At 47.6% G+C, this 20,112-nt stretch overlaps 1 protein-coding gene across 2 annotated transcripts; it reads right to left on the bottom strand.

The window, feature by feature from the left end:
- Positions 1–26: 26 nt before the first annotated feature.
- AVIL (advillin) lies at positions 27–17,699 on the bottom strand. 2 transcript variants are annotated; one of them, XM_019657659.1, is made up of 19 exons: positions 16,981–17,698; positions 15,481–15,555; positions 14,578–14,774; positions 12,982–13,090; positions 12,788–12,898; positions 12,297–12,499; positions 11,746–11,824; positions 11,524–11,622; positions 10,612–10,765; positions 10,412–10,512; positions 9,775–9,912; positions 9,513–9,671; positions 8,544–8,723; positions 6,958–7,103; positions 6,709–6,853; positions 5,037–5,225; positions 3,677–3,745; positions 2,655–2,771; positions 623–1,207 (listed from the first exon to the last, which is right to left on the bottom strand). In XM_019657659.1, the coding sequence occupies exons 1-19, from the start codon at positions 17,044–17,046 to the stop codon at positions 1,094–1,096; spliced, it is 2,451 nt and encodes an 816-aa protein (XP_019513204.1). In that variant the 5' UTR covers positions 17,047–17,698; the 3' UTR covers positions 623–1,093. The 2 variants fall into 2 exon arrangements, with proteins under 2 accessions (XP_019513203.1, XP_019513204.1); XM_019657658.1 differs by having other exon boundaries at positions 27–1,207; positions 10,412–10,765; positions 16,981–17,699.
- Positions 17,700–20,112: the final 2,413 nt, after the last annotated feature.

Below are 20,112 nucleotides of genomic sequence, written 5' to 3'. Positions count from 1 at the left end.
GTGACAAGTTGTAGGAAACAACAGGTGGGCCTTATTGAAGTGACTGACAGTGTCTGTGAGAACAGGCGTCACCAGCTGTGCTTGCTGCTCCCTTCAACACAGATTTATTATGGCCTCCCCAAAAGATTCTGACTGGTTCCATCCCACGCCTGCTGTGACGTGGCGCGCTCGTTCTGTTTTCGCTTTGTGATGCTTTGGACTATGCTTCTATCCTGGAACTTCACAGTTACATTACTCCTGCCACATGGATTCCTTTGGAATTGTTGACTTAAACTAGAGTCGTCTGGAAAATGTGGTTCATTTGTTGATGTCTGCCGCGTGCTTTGAAGGTTGTCTGCAGTGGTATACACACTGGTTCTGGCCTCATTACTGAAATTAATAACACATGGGCCTATTTCTCTTTTGGATAATAGGGTGTGGTTGGGTGGGCACTGAGGTTTCCTGGACAGCTGTAAGGCAGATTTTGGCATTCTTGTGCCAGAAACAGGAATTACAGTGGTCCAGTTATCCAGAGAGCTCACTCAACAGTGCCTCTTTACTTCCCCAGTACTGGGACATTTCTTCCAACATAACATCAAATAATTACTATAACAGGCAAACCCAGAATACTTCCATTTGCTCATACAGGTATCTTTATTTGAAAAGTTAAAAAGCTCTGGCACATACAATCTGGGCATTTGGATTTTGGCTTTGGGGTATACATGTGATTAATTTCAATGATTTGTGGGTTAAATAGGTTTTGGAAATACCGATTTTAAAATTGAAAATGAATTAGGTCCTTGCTTCAACACTTCAAACTTATAGTTTTTTGTTCTCTTACTTCTGACTTCTCCAGATTCATGTAGTTTTTGTGCTTTCTGCTGAGGCTTTAGCCAAAGGCCACAAAAATTAAAAAGTGGGTAGTTAACATTTTAGGCATATAACAACTAAGGAATGCAAGGCTGAGAAAAATGGAGGACATGCTGTGATTTGCAGACCCTATTTTATCTAAATTAAGTAGCTGGATATTAGGCAACAATTGGTAAATTCTTTCCTGATATTGGCACTATCTGCTCTCTTCTGTGGTCTTGCAACAGGCGTTTGCTTCCTTGCCTTAGAAAAGCCCCTTTTCTTTCTTCATTTGGAGCTGTTTCCAGCCAGGCAGAGCAGCAAATTGCCCTCTTGTGATGCCAAACACAGAAACAAAGTCCTGTTCAGAGAGGTAATTCTAAGAGAGAAAACAAAGTTTCCAGTTAGAGGGAAGACATAGCACCTATCAGTGCCAACAGAATTTGGGAGAGTGGGGCCAAAAGGGGTAGGTACTCGAAGAGGGAAGTACAATGAATTTTCAGAAAGCCTGTAATAGACTTAAATTATTCATTGGAGGGTTTTTCAATAGAGCCCCATCTTGGCCTGTGGAAGAACTGACTGGATTCACTGCTCTCAGGGTTCCAACCGACAACAGTTTCTTGCCAGAAGGACAAGAAATGAGTTATATAGTATGTATGAATTCTAGACATTAGGTTTTGACTAGTGAACTAAATTGAGTGATGGTTTTCCTTGCTTTATGCCCTTATCTGACATTTTTATCCTGACATTTGCAAATACAAATCTTATTGAGAGCGTATATTTCTCCTAACATATTTATTGATGCTTAATGAATATTTTCTATCCAAGTAAAATTATTAAAGATATGGCCTCTGTTTTCAAGAAAGTTGTAGTCCAGATACTTAAGAGTTGGTTCGATAAGACATTGTAGAAGATCCAGAGACGCTTCCAAATTCTTCAAAGGGAAAATAAATTAATTCTTTTCAACATGAATATGTTAATTAATTCAACCGAAACTTAAGAAGTGCCTACCATCTGCCAGGCACTGTTTTAGGTGCTAAAAAGCTGAGAATTTGATGGTGAACAAGACAGACAAGGTTCTTGCTCTTAAGTGTATTACTAGAGGGAGAGCTAGACAATGAACAAGTATAAAGGGAGGGGTGAGGGGAGCAGTGTTAGGCAGAGTGGTCAGGGAAGGCCTCCCTGGGGAGGTGACACTGGAGCTGAGACCTAAATAATTTGAAGGAGTTGGTTCTGTGATGATCTGGGAGAAGAATGTTTTTTTCAGGCAGGAGCAATCCGAGTGTAAAGGTTCAAAGGCTGGAATGAGCGTGTCTGAGGAACGGAAAAGCAGCCACTGGCTGAAGGGGGCTAAGCGGAAAGGGTAGTGATATGTGAGAGGAAATCAGAGAGCGGGATGGGTCAGATTGGATAGGGACTTGGAGGCCACGGACAGGACTTCGATTCTTTTCTAAGTGCAGTGGGAAGCCGTTCAAGCTGTTTTAAACAGAACAGTGTCATCTGTTTTCAAAGCCCGTTGGTTATGGGGAACAGATTGCAGGGAACAGGAGTGGGATCCAGCTGAAGGGCTATTGCCGTCGTCCATCGTGGCTGGACCAGACTGGCAGCAGTGAGAAGTGGACAGAGGCTAGCTGATGGATTGATGTGGGAGGTGGGAAGAAAGAATCAAGAAAGAGCCCTGGGGTTTCAGCTTGAGCTACTGGGTAGCTCAAATGTCTAATGAGTGCTTACAATGTTCCAGAACTGTCCTGGGCCACATGCTGAGATGGATGCTTTATGCCTGGAGAGCGCCACTTAGATGAGACACAGTTCCCTCAGCCACTCACCTCCTTTTTGGCCGGGTCCACATCCTCAGGCAGTTCTTGATTCTGATTTTTCAACAGAACTTCTATAGGGTAATATTTTGGCTCAGAATTCAGGGAAAGGGTTGTGTTCCTCAGGTCCTAGGTAAAATAAAAATGTGGACACAGGACAAAAGACTGTTTAGGTCTGTGCAATCCAAGTTCTTTGTGTATAACATTTAACATTTTGGTTTACAACACTTCACCCTTTTAGAACAATGGTCCCCAAACCTGGCTGCATGTCAGAATCATCTGGGAATCTAAAATATTCACCTTTGGGGGTCCTTCTGGGGAAAGCTGATTAAGTCTAAGGTAAATCCTGTATAGCCAGTTTGGCATAAATGCTGTGCTTAAATTTCATTTAAATATTGTGATCACATCCCTTCTCTTGGCATTTTTACTTCGGCTCTACATTTCCAGCTTTTAAATAACTTCAAATTGAAGTCATACTTAAATACATTTTAAAGATGCTACATCACCATTAGCTTTGAAATCTTGAGTTTGTGAAGCACAAAGGACAAAATTGCCAGATGGTTTGGACACCTGGTGCCGTGCACTCATCCTGATGTTAAATTGCTATTGAATTCCTGGCTAGAGGCTCCACTTTTTTTAGCCATTAAAATAGGGGTAATGGCCTGAATTTCTGTGGACTCCACTGTCAGAAACCAATTAACCTATCATTTGGGTTAGAAGCTTATTATTTCTGAAAAGTGCTGCCAGTAAATTTAATCTGTCTTGAATGACAGAGAGTTGAATAATAAAATTAGTTTTTGTTTTCATTTGTGTTTTTGTGTTTTGTTTTGTTTTTTTAAAACAGCATGTCTATTCTAAATTCTGGAAGGCAGTAAAATAAGTAAAATTGCTGATTAAAGCCATCTTCATATCAGAATAGACCACTAAAGTGATCCTAGGAAGGACATGGTAGGGCTTCGCCCATGTGGCATCTGTAAGCATTTGCTGTTTCTGGCTCTAGATGCCTTTGTGACTTGCTCCTCCAGGAAACTCACAGCAGTGATTCTTGTGATAGCAGCAGTGTCTCCCAGCTCTTCTTTTAACTGTTCATATGATTTCCCTGCCTGAAAAGAAGAGAGAAAACACAGGATGGAGTGCTGCATATAGAGGAGGGCCATCTCAGGCCTAGTCTGTACCGTTGGGAAAAGCAGAAAAGCCAGAGAATCAGAAGACAATTCAGGGATGAGCAAAAATGAAAATCCTCCCTTCTGGACTCATGCCAGGTTGGAAGGTACCTAAACATGATCTGCATTCTTTGCTAACCTCTCAATCCTCCAAACAAGACTTAGAACAGTTGACCAGGAGTCGGAAAACCCGGCGCCTTCCTACTGGTTAATTGTGACTTTAGACCAGGGGTCGGCAAACTTTTGAGATGGAGGAGCGAGCCAATCCTGTCCCTCACAACAACTGAAAAATTATTTGAGAGCCATAAATATATTTTTACATAATCACCATTATGTGAATAATAGCCTTTAAAAATTTAATAAATGGAATAGTGCATTGGTTAAGAGTTGGCTTGGGACACCAGCTCAGAGCAGCAGGGCCTTGGTTCGGATCCCACATGAGGGCCAGTGACGCTGCGCCCTCTACAGCTAAGATGGTGAACAACAGCTCAACCTGGAGCTGGGCTGCCATGAGTTGCTGGCAATGGCGTAGGCAGTGGGGCTGGCTGGCAGCTGGCGTGCACTTTTGTGAGCTGCCGTGAGCCGCCGTGAGCGGCCGTCCAGTGGCCGGTGAGTGACTGCCTCACCTGGGAAGAGTGCAATGATCACAATACCAACATGGGCCAGTGAAGCAACGTCCTTCACAACTAGACTGAAGAACCAAAAGACAGCAACTTGTCTGTTCCCCTTCCCCAATTTCCCAATAAAATCTTAAAACAAATTTTTTTTTATAAATGAAACTATGATAGTTTTATTTTCATTTTCAATTTTACTTCAGAGCCACATGTACGTACCCAAAAGCCACATGTGGCTCGCGAGCCGCAGTTTGCTGACCCCGGCTTTAGAGAAATAATTTTTCTAAGCTTCCTTGTCTAGAACATGGCAACACAGTGTTTGCCTTAGCTATCAGGATGGTTGTAAAAAGCTCCAAAAGATGACGTGTGTGAATGTACTTTCTAAATGTTGTCACTTATGCACACTGCTTATTCCTGAGACAAGTTGTGAATTCTCTAATTGGACTTAGTTCTGTGGTGGGTGGGAAAGAGAAGAAAAGTAAAAAACAGGGAGGGGAGAGGGAGTGGGGGAAATGTGGTTCTGGATTTACTCAGCCCAAGTACCCCACCTTCCCACGGAGCCATGAATGCTGATCTCCCTGGCAATAAGAACAGCTTCCCCCACTCTCTGTTCTTACACTCCAAATGTGAGAGTCCCAGGCCAAGAACCAGCCTGTGAAGGTGGGAGGCTCAAACCCCTGTTTAATGATCAGGATGGGTGTGTCAGCGTCTCGGCCACTGGGATGAGTGTGCAGGTATTCCTGGGCTGTAGCAAGAGCGTTCTCCTTCTCTGCGGCATTGGCCTCAGCCCCAATCCACAGGAACACCTGTTGTGGTAAAGATTGAATATTTGTTAATGCACTCATACCGAGAACTAAGTATTAGATCAGAAACCCTGCCCTGTCTTTTCCCCTCAAGCAATTCACAGCCTCAGCAGAGGAAGCTTTTCTTGGAATCATCTCGATTTGTGATTTTAATTGCCATGGGTATTTCCCATATCTACACGTCCAGTCCTGAGCTCTCTCTCTCTCTCTCAGCTTCAGCTTCCTGAATCCAATTTCTTGGTAAACACCTCCTCTGGGCTTTCTTCAGGCATTTCAAATATAGCACCTCCAAAATGTAGCTCCTTTTTTCTAAACTTGTGTCTGTGTCTCCATTCTTGGTGAGTGGCGTCCATGCAGTCATTCCTACTGCAGTAACCTGGGAGTCATCCTAGACGCCCCCCACATCCAGTGAGTCACCAAGGCCAGCCAGTTTACCTCCTATGCATTTGTCAAATCTGTCTCCATCCCTCCATCCCTACTCCACTGCTCCTGTGCAGGCCTACAGCAGCTCTTACTGGAATATTCCAATAGTCTACTGATCGGCCTCCCATCATGGTCTTTGGTTTTCACCCCCATCTCTCCTCACCTACACTTGCTGGTGTGCTCTATCTAAAGCGTAGTCTGAGCTTGTCATTCACCTGCTTAAATTTCAGTAGCTTTCCAGGCTAAATCTCAAATTTCTTGACATGATAGGTAAGGTCCATCCCTCCTTCGTCAGCTCCATTTTTAGGGTGCTGTTCAACTCTGTCTTATGCTCTGATTATAGTATTCGGAGTTTCCTGTCTACTTGACTATTTCATCCTTACTCTTACTTGTGCTATTTCCTTTGCCCTCTTTTCCTATTTAATGCCTACTTATCTTTTGAGATTCAGCCTGGGAGCCATCTCTTCCAGGAAGTCATCTGAGCCCCTAAACTGTATGAGTGCCCCTAATTGTGCTCCTATGGCACCTCGTATGTACCTTCATCACAGTAAAATTAGGTTTCTATGTCCCGTCCCCACCCCACACCCTATAAAATCTGCGAGTAGCACGGGCCTCTTCACCTTGGTGGCACCACACCTAACATAGTGACCGGAACAGAGTGGGTTTGCTTAGCCAAATTGAAGAATATGGATGTCACAGAGGGGTTGCCTTGAAGATATCACTCTCTCACTCCTTTGTTCCCCAAAAGGCCCATATCTCTGGGTATGGAGCCTGCTGCTATTGATCCTGAGAGATGGAAGTGCATGATGATAGAATGCTCTGATTTTCCCAGAGCAAGGTGGGAAAATTCCCAGGAGGGTGAGTTTTAAACAATATTCTATTCTCTCCAACCCTGGCAAAAAGCAAGCTCTTTTATTGGTTGCCACTGACAATTGCTTAATTGATTTGGGGATGGCCCAGGGCTATCCTGGGCTTATCCTGTCGGGGGAGATACTATACAAAAACAGCCGAAACTGTGAGGATCATTGTCATGTATCCCAAGGTCTCTCTGGCTATGTCTTACCTGGTCCCAGGTGTCCAGGAGCATCACGTCACCTGGGTTCAGGTCATCCTGGGTGAAGTCTGTGATCTCAGTGACAATGAACCGGCCAGTCTTATTGGAACATTCAAAGAGACGGGACTGGACATCTAGGATTTCCTGCTGTAATCTGCAATACAGTCAGTCAGGAACCAAGCTGCTTAGAAATCATGTGCAGTTCACCAGCCTGGAAGGCAGGGGGAGCCAAGAGGAGGGGATGCTGTGGTTCCTTACCTTTTGTCATTGGCATAGGGAACTTTCCCTCCCAGCAGGTCCCAGAACTCAGCTGGCTCCTGGCCCTCAGCCACAGCATCCTCTGTGCCATCGCAGAGAATCCCGGCCAACTCCTTAGCCATTGCCCGCTCATCCCCACTAGACCCCTGTGAGTTGGGTGAGGAGAACACAGATGTTAGTCACACGCGAGCACGTTGATGTGGGAAAAAAGCTGAGTCCAGTAGCTCAGTGTAGCCAGGATCAGCTATCAAGCCACAGTATCTCAGGACAGGGAGATAGGTTTGTTCTAGTGCTGGGAAGGGGGCGAGGGGCGGAGCGAAGAACAGGACTGGACTCTGAAACACAATAGATGTGAACAAAAGTCTCCTTTGCTTTGGCTTCAGTTGGAATTTTAGCACCTATTTTTGATTCTTTTTTTGAAGAGAAAAAAAATTTTAACTTATTTTTTAAATTATGTACAGGAAACTTGACTCTTTGGCATACATTTCTATGAGTCTTGACAAATGCATAGAATCATGTTACCACCACCACAACAAAGAATCAGAACAGTTGCTTCTCCCCTGCAAAAAATTCTCTTGGGCTTACCCCTTTGTAGTCAAACCCTTCCAAAACCCTTCCAAATCCTTAACCTCTGGCAACCACTACTCTTCTCTATCACAATAGTTTTGCCTTTTCCAGAAGGTCATAAATGGCATCATACACTATGTAGCCTTTGAGTCTGGCTTCTCTCACTTAGCACGATGCACTGGAGAGTCACCCTTGTCGTGGGTATCACAGCTTGTTCTTTGTGTTGCCGAGGAGTATTCCATTGTATGGGTGTACCACTGTTTTTTATCCATTTTCCAGTTGAGTTGCTTCCAGTTTTTGGTGATTACAATAAAGGTGCTATAAACATTCATGTACAGGTTTTTGTGTGAAGATAGTTTTTTATTTCACATGGGTAAATACCCAGAAATGGGATTGCTGGATCATAGATAAGTGTATGTTTTATAAGAAACTGTCAAATTGTTTTTCAAAGGCTGTATTTACATTCTCACCAGCAACATGTGAACATTTTGTTGCTCTGCATCCTCACCTACACTTGATATTGTCAAATTTTTTAGCCATTCTAATAAGTAGGTAGTGGTAACTCATGGGGTTTTCATTTGCATTTCCCTAATGATCAATGATGTTGGGCATCTTGTTGGGCATCTTTTCCTGTTCAGTTCTCTTTTGTAAAACAAGTTTAGTGGTTTTTAATGCAGACACAATCTGAATTGACAAAATCCCATTTTTAGTGTTTTCGTTCAGTGGTAATGCCTGTCCTATTATATTCCATGAAACTCGTGTGGAAAGGTTGACCTACTCAGCCTCTGTCCATTTATTTATGAAGTTTATGGAGTATCTCCTGGGCCTGAGCAGTGCTGTCATTAACTTTGTAATTGGAGGCCTATTTGTGGGGAATGTTGGTGGTCCCTTTAAAGATCCTTTAGAAAAAAGGCTCCTCTTTTTGCAGACTGCTCCAGCCTACTCTCTTTAGTTCCTTTGCCCTTGCTGAGAGGAGGGTGGGGGCAGGACTGGTGTGACACTGGGCCCAGCCGTCTTACCTTGCCATACCACAGATAGTGCTCTGCTTGGGTCCGCAGCAGAAAGACATCATTGGAGTTTAGGGAGGAGGCAAAGGCTGGAACCTCCACTGCTTTGGTGTTCGATTTGTCATTTCCTTGAATCTGGAAGAGCCTTACGGGAGGATCGGGCTCAGCATTTCCCTTCCTGGAAGTCCCACCCTAGAGAAAAGGAGAAATGCAGAGTCTAGATCTGAGACGCGCATGTGAGCAGAGCCCTGGGCTGGCTGTTGTGGAGAACATGGATGTATTTGTCACCATCTTTGCCCTTGAGGAGCTTATAGGCTAAGGTGGGAGAGGTGGGGTGAGCTGGAGTTATGGTACCAGTAATATCAGCTTTCATTCTGAGATCTCTGTTACATGCCTGGCTCTGTGGCTAGTACCTTACCTACATCATTTCACTGATCCTCCAAATAACTCTGTGAAGTAGGTATTATGATCCACAGTACAGATGGGGAAACTGAGCCTTAGAAACCTGGCTAATAAATGACAAGACTGGGACTTGACCACAGACTTGTGTGTATCAAGCAGGTGACACTGCACATTTCTGGTAGTGTTTCAGCCAGGGGTTCGTGGAAGAAGTAGGACTTGAATTTGAAGGGGGACGTTCAGCGAGGGTGGTGGACAGGCCATGACACGGCACATGTGAGGTCTAGCGAGGAGACCCGCCTGACGAGCAGAGTGTGGTGTAGGTTAGGGAGCTGAGGGTAATTAGTGCGCCTTCACAGGTAATATGGGTCAGGTTATGAAAGTCGGTGAACATGAATGAGGCGATGATTTGGATTTGAATCCCTGGGCAGTTGGGATTCATTTTAGTGTCTTCAATTAACCCCTCTTGTCCAAGCCTACCCCAAGCCTTGCTCCCCACCCCTCTTCTCCTCCACTGTAGCCCCTGCTGGCTTAGTTCTGAGCATTCCTGCCCAAGGTGTAATTTTATCTGCGGGTTCTCACCTCAAAGATTACCAGCTTTCCTTTGAAGATGGCCATGAAGTGGCGAGGCTCTTTGCCCATGGTAACCCGGACCTGCACAGGGGCCCCGTCAAACTGCTGATCCACCTCTACCGCCTGGTAGGCTGAGGCTGCCAGCTCGTCCTGGGAGGCATGGCGGCCCTGCAGTGGTGACAGGGGAGGGATGGGCCCCTGCTGCCCCTGCCCAGCTCAGTGGCCAGGGGAAGTATCATCTCTCAAAGCCGAGAGCCTGCCCCAGGCCTACCTGCCAGATGTACAAGATGTAACGCAGCTTCCCGTTTATCTCATACGTATAGAGAACCAGGTAGCAGTCTCCCCCATAAAAGAAGCCATACCACTGATGCTCCACAGGGACCAGCTCCAGGTTTTCAATTCTCCAGACCTGGGCACAGAAGGAGACACAATTCCCCAGACATGGGGGTCCTATTTGAAGCGACAGCTGCCTGAAAGGAATGGGCCGTGAGAAGCAGAGAATCCCTATGGGTAAAGGCACTTAACGTCTGTCCACTCAAAGTCCCCCTGCCCCCTCTGGTGCTGCTTTCCCAGTGGTGAGGGCTTATCACATTTGCATGATTTGAATCCGGAGGAGAACTGGGTCATCCCTGGTCAGGCACCTCCCCATCACAGCTAGAGATGATTTGAATAGATTTGCTAGATGAGCTATTGATAGCTCACCGGGATATCTGCTTTTCACTTCCCTGAAGAACTGTGGGTAAACTCTGCAGACTTGGATACCTCCTGGATAATACTTCTGAGGCACAGGAGGTGAAAAGGAAAGCAAAACAGACCCAGAGTCACCTGCCTCCTCTTCTCCAGCAGAACAGCCAGGAGAGCCAGTGCTACCTGCGTACCCTGAGATGTATGTAAATCATGAGGCTTACCTCAATTTTTCCATTGCCATCATCAACCATTCTTTCCTGGGCAGCTACCTCTGGTTTAGTGTGCAGCAGAGTCACATCAAATTTGTCCTGGGAAACTTTAGCTGCAGAGAAGGGGTTGGGAGAAACCAAGTAGGTGAAAAGCATCCGCGCCTGCCTTTCTAGAGTCCCAGCAGTGAGAAGACAATCCGGGGCAATCTCACCGATTTTCCCGATGCTGAACGTTTTCCCCAGGCCCATGGTCTGCTCCTTCACTGACCATTTCTGGAACAGCTGCTTGAACATGGCTGACTCAGCACCATCGTTGACAGTCTCCACATTGGTGCTGCTGGGGTAGCCCTTCATTGTGATGAAGTTCTGCACACACAACCCCATCCCCAAAAGGCAGGTCAATCAGGGAATGCCCTGGGCTCTTTGCTTGGCCAGTGATTCACCCTTTTGAAGCCAGTTAGTAGGATAGCTCTCTTCTGGGAGTCAAATTCTAACTCACTCTGTCTAGGCACCAAGTTACCTGCCTCAAGAAAAGGACTGAGCAGAACATGTTGGCATCTCTTTATTGGCCTGTCATGATTTTTACTAATTTGTTTTGCAAGATCCTTTATCCTCTGTTCTTCCAGCACTCATGTGCTCTACTGATTGTACCACATCCATGTGCCCGTTTACTGCTTTGTAAGTGCACCCTGCTTGGTTCATCTGCATAGGTCTGCATAATAGCTTAAGCTCCTTGAGGACAGGGCCACTAACCTTGGTAAGTGGTATCTATCCCCTTCAGTAATAACAGCCACACTTCACTGAGGCTGTGAGTGTGCCAGGTCCTGTTCTGAGTGCTTTACCAGTGTTATTTAATCCTTGCAACACCACTAGGAGATGATCTTAAGCCTGAATTTGAATCCCAGTTTGTCTGTCTGACTTGCAAGTCCATGTATATTGGGTTGTCGGAAAAGTCATGATGCATTTTTGCAACGAAAAACATAGAAAAAATACGTCATGACTTTTCCGATGACCCAATATAACTGTGATGTCCTCTGCTCAAGTGCCTAGTAAGGCTCTCTGAGCACATCTAAAGTGTTACTGACCAGAATTTTTGGACAGTATTGTACATCTGTAGCTCCTACCAGGGCTTTAGACATGGCCATCTGTTTCTCAGCCTTTGTGGCTCCTCTTCCTTTCCACACATAGATCTTGGTTCCACTTTGGTCCAGGATGTAGCAGTCCTGAAGCAGTCAAGGATAAAAGTGGTTACTGCTGCTGAAGACCATAGGAAGGCCTCTCCCCAGAGTCTGCCTCCGGGGCTGGGCCTGGCCACCCTAAGCCAGGCCCACCCCAGCTCTACTTACATCATGGTTTAGTAAGTCCTGGACCAGGGGCCTTGTTGCTACCTCTGTGACCTCCAGCTGCCCGGCCGAGTCTGAGACACTGGAGAAGGGGAGCGGTTAGCCTGTGCCTTCTTTTCTACAAAGCCTCTTGTAGTCATTTGATATTTTCCTGGCTTTGGAGTTTCTGAGTAGAGTTTGACTTCCTATGACAGGTGTGGCTTGAATGCCGGCAGGCTACGAGGGACTCGTTCTCTAGAGGAGACTTTTGTGCATCTCTCTCTCAACATTATCCCGTCTACATTCCTGGGCATGTATAGAGCTGAGTAAAGGAACGGTCTCTCCAAGAGACCAAGAAGAGTTGCTGACAAGAACAGATGGCAGCTGCCTCCTCGAGTGGGGAGCACTGAGCAACTTCTAGAAGCTGCATTTGAAAACGACTAAAAGCCAGACACCTACACCCCAAACGGGGAGCCAAGCAAAAGTGCCCAGTTTTCTAGGGTCTCCACAAGGTGTCGAGGGAACAACTCTCCCCTGCCCCAGCCTCCAACCAGCAGCCAGGTTTTGCTACTCACTGATACAACATGACATTTGACTTCTGCTGCTGATCAACGATCTCATCGGGGACCGCAGACTTGATAATGGAGCGCCGGCCGAGGGTGTCCTGAAGGACCTTCATCAGCTCCGGGCTTGCCGCCTCCTTGTCGCCCTCGATCACTCCTATTTCAGCACGGCCCCCTCGCTCCCTGTCCCGAATGTCCTTTGCCAGGAGCATAGCCTGTCAAAGAAGCCCATGGGGGCACTCAGCTCCGCTGGGCCCCCTTGCTGCCTGATGGCTTTGGGAGGAACCGCCTGGATCCCAGACAGGAGTTATCCTGATGCTGAGAAGCCCAGGGTGAGTCACTTGGCATCTTTCTAAAACAGATTCTACTCCAAAGCAGGGGTCCGGCTTGAATCTCGGGGAAGAGCCAATGGGGAAAGAAGAAAGGAAAGGCCCCTGAGAGAGCCAAGTCCCATGGCCAGGCCTGAGGGAGAGGAGAGGGCGGGGAGACGGGAGGAGCGGTACCTTCAGGCGCTCCCCGCTGTTGCTTTCTGGACCATTCCATTGGATGATGACCTTCCCAAGGTCCAGCAAGAAGACATCTCCTCGGTTAAAACTGTCCCAGCTCATTTCCACCTGCAGATGAGAAGTAGACGTTTCAGGAGGAATTATTAGGTAGAGAGGCCCTGAGCCCAGGACAGGCACTGAGCAGGACTTACCTCAGTGGCCCTGATGTTTCTCTTCCCCTTCACGTGTAACAGCCGCTTGACATCGTAGGTGTTGGTCTCCACATGCTTCATCCCAGAAGCCACACCCCCCTTTTTGTATCTGAGGGAACATCCTTCAGTTATTTATTGAACACCTGCTTGGTATGGGGGAGGCAATGGTGAATTACACAAACGCGGTCTCTGCCCATGTGAGTGAGATGACAGTAAATAAGCCAGGTAAATCTAGATGGTGGTAACTGCTGCCACAGAAGTCAGATGCAGTGACGGACTTTCTGACAGAGTGGTTAGGGCAGTTTTCTGGGAAGGAGTGACATTCCAGCTGAGATATTAAGAGGACTAGAAACCAACAACCAGACAACTAGTGCTCCAGGCAGAGGGAACATGGTGATTAAAACCCCGCAGCGTGCAGCGTGGAAGACCTTGTTTTGTTCTAGCTGCTGTGTGACTATCAGTGTGTGACAGGGAGAGAGACACAAGCCAGGAAACAGCAGAAGCATTAATGACCCCATGGACTTAAGACCAACCCACTCCAGAAATCCATTCTTCCTCCTGGCACGCACCCCAGCCCAGCCTCCCCAGGCATCCCAATCATGAAGGGCATGCAGAAAGCCATCCTGGAGCAGAGGGGTTTTGTCTTTGGTTCCCTGGTGACTCAGTGTGGTGCTCTGTGCCTAGTAGGTCCTCAGTCAGTGGGGACTGTTGATCTGCAAGAAGCTGGTTTTGGACCAGCCTCAGAATTCTCGAGCTCATTGGAATTTCTCTTTGTTTTCAGTCTCGAGTGCAAAGTTTTGAATTAATGAAACACCTCAGTTCATGGAACAGTATCGTCACTGGCCTTTCCTAGACCCCTCTCTCGTTTTAAGTATTGATGTGTTCCCTTTTATCTGCAAGCCCTACTCCCAGTCCTCTCCCCGCCACAGGCAACCACTCTAACAGTTTAACACATATCTTTTTATTTTCATTCTGGTAAAATGTGTCCTGTTGTTTTTTTGTTCATGTATTTTAAAAAAACAAACAAACAGAAATTGGCATTCTGTCACTTATCTCAAGGCGATTTCTTACTGTGTTCACTAAGCACCATGTTTTGAAGCTGTGTCCGCCTGTTAGGTATGTATCTAATCCGTTGCTTCCAGCTGCTGCTCAGCACTCCTTGGTGCCATGGAGTATTATTCCTGCCCGGCCTCCGAGTGGTGGGCATTCTACGTTGCCTGCAGCTTCCCACCACCACTAACGATAGTGCTGTGAACATTTCTGGTTCGTGTGCCCTTATGGAGCTGGGCACGTGAGAATTCCTTTGAGTCACATGTCCGGAACTGGGATTTGCCTCAGTGGCAGCAGACTACTCTCCGGAATGCTGTGCCAGCCCTCCCTCCCACCAGCAGGGCACCAGGGCTCCTATTTCCCCACAGCCTCGCCAACACTTGGCACCACCCTGCTCTCTAGTTTGTGCTACTCTCGTGGGCGAAAATGATAGCTTTGTTTTGATTTGCATTTCTCTGATTACTTTCTTCATATACTGATTGGCCCTTTGGGTTTCCTCTTCGGCAAACTGCCGTTTATGCCCTTGCTGTATGCGTAACTACTCACATGATGCCCTGCTTGAAGTAGCCACGGAAGGTGTCGGACTCATGGTACTGGACCTCCCGGTGCTGCACGGGGCTGCCCCCCAGGTAGTCATCCAGCTGTGTAGTGTAGATGGCTGCACAGCTCTGCTCTTCATGGGAGGAGTCCTTCCCGATCCAGAAGTGGATGTCCTGGGACAGGAGACTGCCCACTCTCCGGGTCTGGGGTGCAGCCAGAGAGATCAGGTCAGGGTCAGCTCGCCTCCCCTTTGCGGCTGGCCCCTCTGGCCTGGGAAGAGTGCAGCTTACAGTGGCTTGTGTCCTGGCAGACTCCGGACGTCCCCCTTCCTCCAGCAGCCCCTGTGTAGACCCGCTGTGTGGCTCAAGCCCTGGCAGCCCCGATTCCTCCCCACATTTGGGAAAAGTTGACAGTTTATTGGTCTCAAAATATATGGAGACCAATGGGGACCTTTTCTGAGCTGGGTTGCAGACTTACGTTGCTGCCCCTCTGCTCCCCTGCAGTTACACAGCTGGCACAGGGCTGATCTGTGCGGCTGCATGGCTCTGTCAGCACTGTTCATGTGGGATATTGCTTCCTCAACTAAAATGAGCACTTTGAGGCTAGTGACGGCCTGTGTTTAGCTGGCCTTCCTCACACCTCTTTAATCTGGAGTCTGGGCCCTCAGAGAGAGAAGTGCTGCTTGTGGGCTACTCACTCAGGTTCAGACTGAGAGCCCCACCCCCACCTTCTGATGCAAAATTTAAAACCCTGGCCTAAGAATAGTCAAATTGGAGGCCTGTTCTGAATAAGCAAGACCAATGCCAGGGGCCTGATTAGCACCATTGGCAGATCTTTCAGTGGAGCCTGGCTCTCAGGGGAGAAGCTTTTGGGAAGGGGGAGGGAGGGGTTGGGGAAGATGGTGCTCACCGAGAGGATGACGTAGCAGTCGCCCTCATAGAAATTGCCATGGGCACTCAGGGGCACCAACGCCAGCTCCATTTTCTGGAAGGACAAGGGGTGTGTATAGGCTGCATTCCTGCTTCCTCCCCTCCCCCCACCCCTAGCCTCCCTAGCCTCTGCATCATTTGGCTCAGGCAGCAGGGAGAGGTAGGGGAGATGTCCCCACTGATCTTATAGGGTGTGGCAGTGAGCTGCAGGATTAGCCTGGCCACCCTCTGTCTTCCGAGCTTGACCTGCATGGCCCCAGTCTGAATCTGGGCACCTGTCTTTGCCCCATTCTCCTCCCCACTGCCTGCCTGGTCCTGTCTTGCTGCCTTGTGAGCCACCTCCAGCCCGTTGCAGGGAAAGAGTTGGATATAATCTATAAAGTAAAACCCCACCCGCCTCTGAGCAGCGGCACCAGTGCCTCCATCACTGTTCCCCAGTGCTGACCGCACAGTGCTGGCCAAGGTCTGAAATCACAGAATGCCAGGGTTCTGTGGGGCAGTGGGGGCGCGAGTGCAAGCAGTGTGCAGGGCTCCAAGGCCAGTGTCCCATATTTGGAGTATGAGTGGGGGCCATGATTTATCACCTTCATGTCTGGCTTGTCCCAGGAGGGCCATTCACATGGCCTCAAATATGAACTTTCATCACTACTTACAAGTGAAGTAAACCTGCAGTCATACTTGTGTGTATTCTATGTAAAATGTGTGTGTTAAATGTAAAAATGTTAAATATCCCATGATTTCCATACTCTTTTGGGACCTATTGGTTTTTAAAGAAACTGGAAGCCTTAAAACAATGGAAGTGAGAGCTGGGCCTCTCATAGCTCGGAGCCGCTTGCTAAAGGCTGTGATTCCGCCTTCCTAATGGAGGACAGTGGAGTGAGGCATCACCTTTGGGTTGTATGCAGCAGCCACTCAGTGGGTTCATAGCAGGGAGATGGGGGTGGGGTGGGGGTCCTCACATCTGGCAGGTGGGGCTGCCCTGGCGAGGGCCATTCCCAGCTATAAACTGCTGGAGCTCAAGCCCAGGTGGGAGAAGGGATGAGCCATGGCCCCAATTTGTGCAGCGCCCTCAAACCTCCCCTCTACTTTGCCGGAGCCGGAGCACCGTGTGGGAGACAGGTTCCATTTTTCTGACAGAAGCAGCCAGGAGTATCCCTCTCCTGGGTGGGCCCAGGCCCCACCCATCTCTCCAGGGCATTCACTAGCAATGCAGGCTCACTGAGCAGATGGCTGGATAAAGAGCAAGCTTATTTTTGCTTGGAGCCCTATTCTCCAAGGCCAAGAACATTTCTTCCACATGCCACCCACCTGCTTTGAGTGCCCAGGAGGGGTCAAGGATAGGAAAATGGGCACTTTGACACTGCCTTTCACTGTTCAGTGGGCCAGGGAGTGCTGGAGGGCTGTCATGTAGCAGGCCTGGGTGGCCAGACTCTGCCCCGATTCAGGGTGAGGAGGAAGGTGTGGCTTCTGCCCGGCTCACCTCTATTCTCCAGGTGATGATCCCAGGGTCGTTGCCCACAGCCCTGAAGGCGCTGCTCAGAGACATGGCTCTTGTCTTCCTGGGACTGAAACATCACAGAGCATGGGGGGAGATGATGCCTCTCCCAGCAGGCATCCATCCAGCTTTCCTCCTAAGTCACTGCCCAATCTCGTCAGCCGTCCTGTCATGTCCTTGTGGTGCATCCCTGTGCTATTTCAGTGATGGGGGAAATGACTTGTCCAAGTTCACATCGTTAGCCTGGCTGGTCCGGGATCCCCACCCGGAAGTTCTGCTTCCCACTTGCCACTTCCCTTATTAAGACCTCTGGTAATAGCCACGATTATTTATTGATTTATTATTTATTGATAAATATGTTAAGCCCTGTGTTGATTCACATTGTTATCTCATTTAATTTTCATAAACGGAGTATATTTTCTTTACCTTACATTGTAGGAAAACTGAGAGGTTCAGAGGTTAAATAATTTGCCCAGAATCATACACTAGAATGAAATCTGTATCCGAACCTAAACTGTTCTTAGTCACTCTGCTTTTAGTCACTGTGATGTACTGCAGCCCTCCCTAAACTTATCTGAACTCAGTGGCACATGGGGAGAAAAGCTTATGTCAGAATAAACATTTCTAAGCTGAAGCTGAAATAGAATAATACTGTATGTCAACTATAATTTTATATATATATATATATATATTATATATATATATGGTCACGGGAGGTGGAGTGTAGCATAAGGAAGATAGTCAATGGTATTGTAACAGGTATAGAAGATGTCACAGGGGTGGTATCTTGGGGGAGGAAGGTCATCACTTTGTGAGGGGTGCACACGTCTAACTATTATGTTGCTTTGTACACCTGGAACTAATAAAAGAATAAATATTTTTAAACTGGGTTGCTTTCTCTCACTCTCATCCCCTCTAACTCTTCCCAGATCCTCTCCACAGTCAACTCTTTGACCTTCTCTTTGGGCTTTTACATTCCAGACTTTTTTCTTTTAAGGAAACTACCCTAAAACTCAAACAACCTGTCCTGTTTTTGTTTTATGACTAATGTATTCCCTGTACCTCACAGAAGATAAGGGAAAGTGCAATGGCAGGGCTGGGCCTGAGACAAAGGGCGCAGGTGCCACAGGGGAAGGTGGGTGTGGCCTGGTCTGCCTGTGGGCAGATGTCCTTCTTCCCCTCCCCCACAGGCAGCCTCCCACGCAGACCCTAAAGGGCCAGCAGTGCTGTGTCTGGCCTGGGGTTGGGGGGGCGGGGAGGGGGGTGAGAAAGCGGTAAAGAGACGCCCTCGTGGATCATGCAACATCTCTATTCAAGGCGTTATCTATCTATTCAGGGTTATCATGCACCTACACACATCCCTGGTTACAGAGGGGCTTTATATAATTAAAAGGCCTGCCTGGTTCTTGCTCTCAAGGAGCTTGCAGTCTGATGCTACACATGACTGATGAATGCTCCCGAGGGGCTAAGGGAAAGGACAGGCTTGATGGATCTACGTAGATGAAAACCCACCCAGACAGGACTGTGTGGAGCTTTGCTATTGAGAAGCACACTGTGCTTGTGCTTCAGGCGTGCATGTCTGGTCATTCTCTCCTCAAGCCTTGGTGGATGAAGCCAGGTTTGGAGAACATGGGCCATTATCTAGTATGGACTTTGACAAAAACACAAAAACAAACTCCCTTTGTCTACGGCTAAGGCAGGACTAAAGCAGAGCAGTGACGCGGAGCAGCCACTGTTGCAGGATTTGATAACTTAAGCTGCCCCACCCTATGCTGCTCTGAGCTACCAGGAAATATTTGTTCAGGTTTTCTTCAGACCCTAGATTTCAGTCATTAAAGGTAAATGCTGTGACCCAACTAGGGAAGGGGGAAAAGGCCAATGAATTCATTCCTTGTAGAAAAGTATCAATCTGGTAAAAGCCAAACCAGCTGCCATTAATTAGGACTGAGTCTCAGAAGCCAAAAGCAGTTCCATTTCCTAGCAAGGACTTAGCAATCAGGAAGGAGTTCATTGGGCCAGGGCCCCCCAAATGCACAGAGGACAGGCTCAAAGAATATACTTCCTCCCACACTGGAACACCTAGAAAATGTGATTCCATCTGTGACATCAAATTCCCCCCAAACTCAGCCATTCCCTCGGTCCTCCCCAAGTCCTTATTAATTCAGCACCCTTTGAGATCACTGCAAAAAACCCTGGGGTGGGTTGCAGTTTTGAAATCCCAGGTTAAAAGCCAGTGGCCCTTAATTCCTCCAGATATCCGTACGCATGGACCCCAGAGGAAGCTGCTCTTAACTTCTGCCTTGCCCCTTCCCATCTTTCTGAAGTGGGTGAAAGGGGTCTTCTCTATCTTTCCCAGCCTTTAAAACTGTGCCGCTTAGTGGTCTCTACAAAGGGCCCTGATATCTCAATAGGAAGTTTGCAAAACTGGTCACAAACTCCTGGTTCAATCCTATAAAAGCCTCATTCAAGACAAAGCCAGGGAAATCTGAATCTCCTCTTCGTTTCTTCCTTGTTCAGTAGGCTAGCTCTACTGACGTGCACCCATAAACCAAATAGACCTTACCTTGCCTTCTCTCCCACCGTCTTCTCAGTAAGCAGCAGCGGTATTAAAGCAGCACCCCAAAGCAGGAGGCACCAGGTCCTGCTGCCTGAGCTTAGTAATGGCTGCACAGACACTGGGTTATATTTGCTTGGGTTTGCATCTTAACCACATTTTCCTAGTCCTGGCCAATCATGGCCAGCCTTAGCTCTGGGCTTGACTTATTCAAACCAGAGGGAAAGCGCTATCTGTTCCTATTCAAAACAGCAAAAACAAGAGCAGACTTTTAAAGGCTTCTTTTCTCTTTTAACTCCAGCTCCACACCCTGATCTAATTGATTTTTTAAAAGTACATAGCCCATCAATAATGCAGGGAGGAGGGTGGGAGGATATGAAATTTGCCATATTATATAGATGCATTACGCTGATGACAGGAGGCAGGGGCTGGAGCTGCCCGCCGAGTGCCTGGGACGTCCAGGCTTGGCAAGCGTGCCTCACTGAGAAGCTTCTGGACATTTCTCAGAGGGGAAGTATACTCGTAGAAGGGCCAGGAGTGTGTTATTACATCATCCTGGTTTG

Source organism: Hipposideros armiger, unplaced genomic scaffold (assembly GCF_001890085.2).
Source record: "Hipposideros armiger isolate ML-2016 unplaced genomic scaffold, ASM189008v1 scaffold_277, whole genome shotgun sequence".
NCBI lineage: Eukaryota > Metazoa > Chordata > Mammalia > Chiroptera > Hipposideridae > Hipposideros > Hipposideros armiger.
This window is presented reverse-complemented; position numbering and strand designations above follow the sequence as displayed.